The sequence below is a fragment of the Entamoeba dispar genome, genomic scaffold, assembly GCF_000209125.1.
Source record: "Entamoeba dispar SAW760 scf_1105229458565 genomic scaffold, whole genome shotgun sequence".
NCBI classification, from domain to species: Eukaryota; Evosea; order Mastigamoebida; family Endamoebidae; genus Entamoeba; species Entamoeba dispar.
In genome coordinates this window covers 1-8,799 of record NW_001853256.1, presented here as the reverse complement: position 1 = coordinate 8,799, position 8,799 = coordinate 1, and the positions used below count along the sequence as shown (strand labels likewise).

At 16.6% G+C, this 8,799-nt stretch overlaps 3 protein-coding genes across 3 annotated transcripts, besides 41 other annotated features; 2 read left to right on the top strand and 1 right to left on the bottom strand.

Moving 5' to 3' along the window:
* Positions 1-44: a sequence feature (AT_rich).
* A 58-nt stretch (positions 45-102) lies between these two features.
* Positions 103-155: a microsatellite.
* Positions 156-386: a sequence feature (AT_rich).
* A 2-nt stretch (positions 387-388) lies between these two features.
* Positions 389-470: a microsatellite.
* Positions 471-515: 45 nt separating this feature from the next.
* Positions 516-646: a sequence feature (AT_rich).
* A 139-nt stretch (positions 647-785) lies between these two features.
* Positions 786-932: a microsatellite.
* Positions 933-992: a sequence feature (AT_rich).
* A 1-nt stretch (position 993) lies between these two features.
* Positions 994-1,170: a microsatellite.
* Positions 1,171-1,192: 22 nt separating this feature from the next.
* Positions 1,193-1,354: a microsatellite.
* Positions 1,355-1,438: 84 nt separating this feature from the next.
* Positions 1,439-1,481: a sequence feature (AT_rich).
* Positions 1,482-1,488: 7 nt separating this feature from the next.
* Positions 1,489-1,659: a microsatellite.
* Positions 1,660-1,680: 21 nt separating this feature from the next.
* Positions 1,681-1,738: a sequence feature (AT_rich).
* A 107-nt stretch (positions 1,739-1,845) lies between these two features.
* Positions 1,846-2,046: a sequence feature (AT_rich).
* A 51-nt stretch (positions 2,047-2,097) lies between these two features.
* Positions 2,098-2,147: a sequence feature (AT_rich).
* A 220-nt stretch (positions 2,148-2,367) lies between these two features.
* Positions 2,368-2,972, top strand: EDI_048490 (uncharacterized protein; the record flags this gene model as incomplete). The annotated part of the gene is made up of 2 exons (XM_001734755.1): positions 2,368-2,509; positions 2,599-2,972. The coding sequence occupies 2 exons, from the start codon at positions 2,368-2,370 to the stop codon at positions 2,970-2,972; spliced, it is 516 nt and encodes a 171-aa protein (XP_001734807.1).
* Positions 2,478-2,574: a sequence feature (AT_rich).
* Positions 2,839-2,867: a sequence feature (AT_rich).
* Positions 2,907-3,040: a microsatellite.
* A 658-nt stretch (positions 3,041-3,698) lies between these two features.
* Positions 3,699-3,754: a sequence feature (AT_rich).
* A 62-nt stretch (positions 3,755-3,816) lies between these two features.
* Positions 3,817-3,948: a microsatellite.
* On the bottom strand, positions 3,886-5,016 carry EDI_048480 (uncharacterized protein; the record flags this gene model as incomplete). The annotated part of the gene is made up of 3 exons (XM_001734754.1): positions 3,886-4,144; positions 4,586-4,622; positions 4,851-5,016. The coding sequence occupies 3 exons, from the start codon at positions 5,014-5,016 to the stop codon at positions 3,886-3,888; spliced, it is 462 nt and encodes a 153-aa protein (XP_001734806.1).
* Positions 4,024-4,052: a sequence feature (AT_rich).
* Positions 4,161-4,205: a sequence feature (AT_rich).
* Positions 4,218-4,375: a microsatellite.
* Positions 4,392-4,459: a sequence feature (AT_rich).
* Positions 4,460-4,520: a microsatellite.
* Positions 4,537-4,600: a sequence feature (AT_rich).
* Positions 4,618-4,757: a microsatellite.
* Positions 4,715-4,889: a microsatellite.
* Positions 4,838-5,010: a microsatellite.
* A 9-nt stretch (positions 5,017-5,025) lies between the features above and the next one.
* Positions 5,026-5,087: a sequence feature (AT_rich).
* An 80-nt stretch (positions 5,088-5,167) lies between these two features.
* Positions 5,168-7,045, top strand: EDI_048470 (uncharacterized protein; the record flags this gene model as incomplete). Its single annotated transcript, XM_001734753.1, has 1 exon — positions 5,168-7,045. The coding sequence occupies one exon, from the start codon at positions 5,168-5,170 to the stop codon at positions 7,043-7,045; it is 1,878 nt and encodes a 625-aa protein (XP_001734805.1).
* A 35-nt stretch (positions 7,046-7,080) lies between these two features.
* Positions 7,081-7,260: a microsatellite.
* Positions 7,131-7,285: a microsatellite.
* Positions 7,286-7,414: a sequence feature (AT_rich).
* Positions 7,415-7,417: 3 nt separating this feature from the next.
* Positions 7,418-7,553: a microsatellite.
* A 17-nt stretch (positions 7,554-7,570) lies between these two features.
* Positions 7,571-7,597: a sequence feature (AT_rich).
* Positions 7,598-7,771: a microsatellite.
* Positions 7,721-7,870: a microsatellite.
* Positions 7,765-7,933: a microsatellite.
* A 12-nt stretch (positions 7,934-7,945) lies between these two features.
* Positions 7,946-8,036: a microsatellite.
* Positions 8,037-8,056: 20 nt separating this feature from the next.
* Positions 8,057-8,307: a sequence feature (AT_rich).
* Positions 8,308-8,422: 115 nt separating this feature from the next.
* Positions 8,423-8,490: a microsatellite.
* A 133-nt stretch (positions 8,491-8,623) lies between these two features.
* Positions 8,624-8,773: a microsatellite.
* Positions 8,774-8,799: the final 26 nt, after the last annotated feature.

Sequence of the window (8,799 nt, the reverse complement as noted above, 5' to 3'; positions counted from 1 at the left end):
TAATTATAATGAAAATAATATATTAATTTATTATTGATATTTATGAGAAATATTGAATTTATTCAATTCGTTATTTTGATTTGAATTATTAATATCATTTTATTTATTATTATTTTTATTCTTTTATTTATTATTTTTATATTTTATTTTCATTTAAATAAAATAGAAAAGAAATAAAAAAGATAAGAATAATGAAATGAAATTATTATTTAAAATTGTTTTGAAATATATTTTATATAAATTAGATGATAAATATATGTTTAATATTATAAAATATGTATTAATATTATAATTTATTTCAAATTGATTGATGAAATTAAAAAGAAAATATTAATTTACAATTTTATTTATTGATTGAAAAAATATAATTTCAATTAGATTAATAAGATTGATATTATTGTATTTTTATTATTTATATTTCATTTTCTATTTATTTTATCATATTTATTTATAATATTTATAATGTATTTAAATGAAATTAAAATCATCTGATATATTTATAATGATTTCACATGAAATAAAACAATAAAATTATTTATAAAAGTATAATGAATAATATTGAAATGAATAATAATGAAATAATTAATAAATTCAATTTATTCAAATAAGATATATTTTATTTTATATAGAAAATGATATAAATAATGTAGACATTGTAGATAATTGTTATTTTGAATGAATAAGAATATGATAAGAAGAAAATAAATCAAATTAATGAATAAAAGAATAAAAAGAAATACATATATTGTAATTGTATTAAATAATACAACAACTTCATTTTCAATATAAATAAAGAAATAATAAATTATAAAATAAAATATTTAAAATGAAAGAATAAATAAAATATGTTTATAAATGAATAAAAAATAAAATGAATAAAATAGAAAATAAAGAAGAAATGAATAAATTTAATAAATAATAGAATAAATGAAAATAATAATATTCAATTTATTTATATTCATAATCAGATGAATATTATAATAATATAATATCATAAAATGAAATAGAATAATTAATAGAAATATTAAATATGAATAAAATTAAATAATGAACAAGAAAACATTAAAATAATAAATATAAATTAAATATGAATAAAATAAAATATAAGATAAATAAAATGGAATATAAAATATGAAACAAATAAATAAAGAATAATAAAAATAAATGAAAGAGAAGTTATTCATTATGAATTATTTAAATGAAAATGATTTAATTTGATTAATTTATTATGTTGAACATTATCTTCTTTATTAATTAATATAATTGAATTAATTATATATTTTGTATTTCATTTTTAAATTAAATTTTGATGAAAAGAATGAAATTGAATTATTAAATATATTATAATTTAATTATAAAATATAATAATAAATAGTATTTGTATTTCATTGTTGTTTTAAATAAAAGTATTGATGAATATCAAACAATTTGATGTTTGAATATTATTGTTTTATTTTTTGAAATAAATGTAATTTTATTAACATATCATTAAATTATTTATTTTCATTTGTTATCATAATTATTATTTGTATTTAATTAATTTATTATTTTTAATTTAACTTATATTCATTAAATATTAAATCAATCCATTTTATTAAAAATATTGTATATTTTTATATATTTTAACATAAAATATTTGAATTTATTTACTTTAATTTATTCATAATGAAATAAATGACGATTAAATATGATTATTCATTTTGTTTTTTAAATATTTTCACATTATTTATTTAAATTTGTACGTGATAATATTTCATTCTTTTTATTTTATCATTTTATTTTTGTTGTAATTCTAATGAAAAGAAAAATAAAAAATGAGAAATGGAATATTTTTATAGTTGTTCGATAAAAAGAATAAAATATGATAAAAACAATAAATATAATTTAAATTATTCTATTTTTATTATTTAATTTAAAATATCGATAAATATTGATGTTTAATATTTTAAGAAATACAATAAAAATGGATAATTACAATGTAAAATAATTATTTTATTAATAATTCTATTTTATTAATTTTATAATGATTAAAATTATTGTTAATTAGAAATAAGGGGTAAAAAGTTGAATGTTATTGATGAGTATTTAAGATTGAACTTTAAAATAATTAATTTATTAAATGATTAATTTAATATTTCTATTAATTACACTTCATTTGGAATGAAATGTAATGAGTACAATGAATATATCTCAGTTGTAGATAGTGTTGATAATGTATTTGAAATGATGAATTAATAAATTCAGAAGATAATAAAAATCAGTGATTAATGATTTGAAAATGAATTTAGAATCATATGTATACAAAGACATATTGAAGAATCCACCAATTAGTTCATATTATTATGAAAAAGTACAAATAAAATAAATATGGATAGTGGAAGTGTATATGAATTTTATTCACAATTTCAATATTTATTTATTTCACAAAAATATCCTTTATTATCTCTTTCAATAAAACAAATTCATGGTTCATATAGAAATTATATTGTTTATTTTTATTATTTCATTCGTTTTAATATTATGTTAGATAAATAAAAACATATGTATCTTATTCTTAAATATTATTATAAAAATGTAAAGATATTCCAACATAAATAGAAAATAATAAAGATATTTATGTTAAATCAATAAATGGAAATGATCAATTTGAAATTATTAGAGAATTTGGAAACAAATATAGTTCATTTAAATCTCTTCATGTTCAATTTCCATTTTCTAATTCTTCTATTCTTGTTAATTCATTTACTCAAGGAAATTTACTTTTATTACTTTTATCAAATCATTATTTAAATACACTTTTAACAATTATATTAGAAAATGATGAAAGTGTTGATGTTCATTATAATTTATTAAAATTATCAAATTATCAATGTATAAATCAAGAAGATAAAATCATTCTATCATCAAATGAAAATTATACAAATATAAATAATAAGAGAAATGAATATGGTGATAAATATGATAATATTTAATGTAAAATATCTAATAATAATATTAATACTCTTGTTATTAAATGATATGATATTAATAATGAATTATACTTACTTCAAAATTGTATAGAATTATTTGATTCAAATGAATATCAAATTCAAGTTATTCTTCCAGAAAATAAAGATGGAAGTGAAGAACTATGAATATGGATTCATTATTAACACCAAACTATGATGAAAATTTAATTTCATCAACAAATCTGATAATACATTTTCAATATTAAAAAATGATATATGGAATATTTTGTTGATCTAAAAACATGTGAGAAAAGATGAAATTATGTTGATGAAATAATATAAATAGAAGAATGTATTTGTAGAATCACTGAAGATGATAATACATGGGTATTATATAGGTATTGTAGTAGAAGACAGAGAAGATTGTATACAAAACAAATATTATTAAATATGGTGATATTAAACATAAAATTACACAAATATCAGAATATGTTTCATAACCACAAATTCAACCATTAAAACATCAAAGAAAATCAACAGAAATAATAATTTATACATATTCATTTTGTTATTCTACTTGTTCATTTATAACAAAATGAATAAAAGAATGGAGAAGTGGTATTATTGTATGATATGATGGTGATCCATATGGTAAAGATGAAGAAATTGAAGTAGGACAATCACCATCAAATAGAATGATAAGTATAATTACAGAAAAACAATATGATTACAAACTATTAGAATTTTCACTTATTTATAATATTTTAGAAACATTTAAATATAATTATAAATATAATGAAAATAAACATAGAGAATTTATAAAAGATGTAATAGATGAAAGAGTGAATATATATCAATATGTTATAAGAGATGAAATAATAGAAGAAAAAGAAGAAGAAACAAAAAAGATAATAAAGAAATAACAAATAAAATGGAATCAAAATAATAAAAGAATAGTTAAAATAGATAAAAAATGTGATAAAGAAATTAATATAAAACATGGACATTGATGATATGAATATGGAGATAAATGAGAATTGAGTACAAAATATGTACTATCATATTTTGAATCATGATATAAATTTGAATATAATAAAAATAAATCTGATAAATGAATTTGTGCATATCCAAGTAGTTGAAATAGAATAATGAAAATAAATCTTGTTATGATTATTATTGGATTAATGATGATAATTCTTTAATTGAAGAAAGAATAAATTAATATTTAATGTTTAATTTAATAAAATAAATAATAAACAGATTTATATCAAATAAAATAAAAGAATAGAAATAAAAGATAAAATAATAAAATTATAACATAATAATAATCAATATTAAATATAAATAAGAATAATACAATAAATAAGAAGAAAATAAAGAATGAAAATAAATAAAATAATGATAAGAATATAATAAATAAGAATAAATTAAATAATGAATCAGATAATAAATTATAATAAGATATAAAATTAAAGATTATAATTCATAAATAAACATATTATATATTATATTAAAGAAATGAATAGAAAATAAATAATAGAGAGAATAAAATAAATGAATAAATAATAAATATGATGAGTGTATTATCAAAAATAGAAAATATCATAATTAATTTAATTTAGAATTGTTTCATTAACATAATATATAAATTTGATAGGAAAAGGATATGTAAATCTAATAATAAGAATATAAAAGAAAGAAATATAAATAAAGAGAAAATAAAAAGGGGGTAAAATTGAATTTATTTTTATAAATAATGTTTAATCATAAAATTAAATAATTTCAAATAAAATAAATAGAAAAATAAAATAATTGTATTATGTTAGTTTTCAAGAAAAAAAGGGGGTAATAAAATAAGAATAAATGAGAAAATATAATTGAATTGAATAAAAAATAACAAACAAAATAAATTATAATAAGAAATTATATAAAGAAAAAGAATAGTTACATTAATAACAATGATAAATAATACAGAAATGAACAAAAATATAAATACGAAATAAAAGAACAAATTTTCATAAAAACGATAAAAATATGAATATAAAATAAAAATAAATACAAATAACATTACATTAACAATAATATTAATAATTTTATGTAATGATTATAAAAAAAATGTAAAAGAAATAAATAAATAAACATCATTAGAAGAATAAAGAAAATATAATAATTCGTCATCCATTATTATTTAATGAAATGATAATAACTATATAATAATGATGACAAAAGTGTATACAAGAGAAGATAGAGAACGATATGGATTGAAAATACCAAAAGGATTTAATGGAATTGGTGATGAATGTTTTGAAGGATGTATGTTGAAATCAATTAAAATCCCTACAAATATTACATCATTAGGAAATAAATGTTTTGCATTATGTTGGATGTTAACGTCTATTACTATACCAACTTCTGTTATTAAAATAGGAAATAGATGTTTTGAAGTTTGTTCATCATTAAAATCTATTACTATACCAACTTCTGTTATTAAAATAGGAAATAGATGTTTTAAAGGATGTAATTCATTGACATCAATTGAAATACCATACTCAGTTCGTAAAATAGGAAATGAATGTTTTAATTTTTGTGATGAATTAATGTCAATTGATATTCCATATTCAGTTAGCGAATTAGGAAGAAATTGTTTTTGTTATTGTGAATCATTAACATCAATTGATATTGGAAATATTCAATTTATTAGTGAGGAAAGAATGTTTGTAGGGGAAGAAAAACTCGTTTGTATTGAACTTGGTAATTTGAAAAGAATAAATGGAAAAGAAATAAGCGAAAGAGACATTAATGAATTTGTTATTCCTACATCAATTAGAAAAATAGGAGATGGATGTTTTAAAGAATGTTCGTCATTAACATCAATTGATATACCAACATTTGTTAGTAAAATAGGAAGTGAATGTTTTAGATATTGTTCATCATTAAAATCAATTAATATACCATCATCAATTAGTGAATTAGGAGATTATTGTTTTGAATATTGTTCATCATTAACATCAATTAATATACCAACATCAGTTAATGAAATAGGAGATTATTGTTTTTCTGGATGTTCATCATTAACATCAATTAATATTGGAAATATTCAATTTATTAGTCAGGATAGAATGTTTGTAGGAGAAGAAAAACTAGCATCAATTCCTATTAATAACTTAAAAAGAATAAATGGAAAAGAGATAAGAGAAAGAGATATTAACGAATTTATTATTCCTACATCAATTAGAAAAATAGGAGATGGATGTTTTTCTGGATGTCCATCATTAACATCAATTAATATACCAACATTTGTTAGTAAAATAGGAAGTGAATGTTTTAGATATTGTTCATCATTAAAATCAATTAATATACCATCATCAATTAGTGAATTAGGAGATTATTGTTTTGAATATTGTTCATCATTAACATCAATTAATATACCAACATCTGTTAGTAAAATAGGAAATAAATGTTTTTATGAGTGTGAATCATTACGATCATTTGATACACTAACAAGAGTTAGCTCGCTTTGTAGTGTTCGGTGTATCAAACATGTTTTGAAAGAATTAGGAGAAGAATGTTTTTGTAGATGTTCATCATTAACATCAGTTGATATACCACCACTAATTTCTAAAATAGGAAAGTACTGTTTTAATGAATGTACATCATTAACATCTGTTAATATACCAACTTCAGTTAATGTATTAGAAGATAGATGTTTTTATGAATGTAAATCATTAAAATCAATTAACATACCAACATCTGTTAGTGAAATAGGGAAAAAATGTTTTAGATATTGTTCATCACTAAAATCAATTGATATACCAACATCTGTTAAAGAAATAGGAGATAAATGTTTTTGGGGATGTTCATCATTAACAACAATTAATATACCATCATCTGTTAGTAAATTAGGAGATTATTGTTTTTATGGATGTGAGTCATTGGTATCAATTAATATACCATCATCAGTTGAATATATAGGAGATGAATGTTTTAGAGGATGTAAATGTGAAGAAGAACTAAAGAAGGATAAGAGAATAAGAAAAATCTACATCCAAAAAGGTGAAGAAAGTGATTATGATGATGACGGGTGTGTTGTTGTCTAAGTGAAATGACTTTTTAATAAATTTAAAGTTTTAACAAAGAAAATAATAAATGATGAAATGAAAGAATAAAATGAAAGTAATTTTTATGAATAACATAACAAGATAAGAACAGAAATAATATAATTAGATAATGAAAATATAACAATGAATGAATAATATAAAATAAAGAATAAATAAATAATTATTGAATTAATTCAAATAAGAAAAAGATAAAAAATGAATAAATTAATTAGATGAATATTATATTTTCATTTTATAAGAATGAAATGATTAATTTTCAATAATTTTATAATTATCAATGATATATTATTGATAATAAACATTAAATTATTTCAAATAGAATAAATATTAATTTAATAACATTTATAACCATTATATAATGTTATTTCTTATTTTAAATTAATTTTTATTTTCATTATATTTTATATAATGATTAAATATTCTATATTTTATATAAAATATGATTATCATAAATTAATTTGATTTATATTTATTTTATTTAATTCTAAAAGTAAAATAACAATCATTTTATATATATTTATAATATAATTAAAATAAATGATAAAATATGAAATAAATAATAAATAAATATAAATATATAAATGATAAAGAATGTTTAATATGTAATTTTAATAATAAAATACTAATAAATTAAATGATAATCAAAATTCAAACATAAAATAAATGATAATATAATTGTTAATAAATGAATTTAATTAATTAAATTATGATATTATAATTTAAAATTGAATTATATAATATAATACAACATAATATTATTGAATTCTATGTTATTTTAATTTATTTAATTTCATAATATAATATTTAACTATCATTTCATAATGAATTAATAATATTTATTTTATTAATTTATTCATAATGTTTTATTCATTCATTAATAACAAATAAATGATAAAATGAATAATAAATAATCAAATAAATAACATAATAATCATAAATAAAAAATAATTAAATAAATATAAATAAATAACAATGATAAAACAACATATCAATATATTGAAATTAATTATTTCAAGAAATTATTATCATTCAATTTATTAAATACAAATAAAGAAATAATTAATTAATATACTTAAATTTGATATAGAGAAAATTGAATTTAAATTAAAAAATGAATATTTAATTATAAAACATTTCATACAATTTTAACAATAACAACAAACAAATAAAAAGGGGGTAAATATAAATATGTAATTTTATTTTATAAATATTTCTAATTTATCATTTGATAAAATATAAAAGAGAAAGTAGAAATAAGAATGAGATAATAGAGAAATGCCATAGAATAACAATAAGAATGAATAGTTAGTTAAAGAATAAATAATTACATAATTTATAATCATTCACACACACCATAAACAATACAAATAAAAAGAAGATAAAATATAATGAAATTAAAATGGAAATATCAAAAAATGAAATAATGTATTTTTCATTTATTTCATTTGATTTAAAATAAAAAGAGAAAATGATATAATGTTAAATGATATCAAATAATTGTAATAGAAATATGACCAACACTAATATTAATATAATTTAATCACTTTGTTTCTTTTAAAATAATTAACTGAATATGAACAATAGATAAATTAATACATTAATCAATTATTTTGTTTTCATATAAATAAATCATTATAAATTCAATAAATAAAAATAAACATAAATAATGTAAAATAAATAAATGAATAGTAACAAAAATAAGATAAAATAAGAGAGGGGTAATACAAATGAAT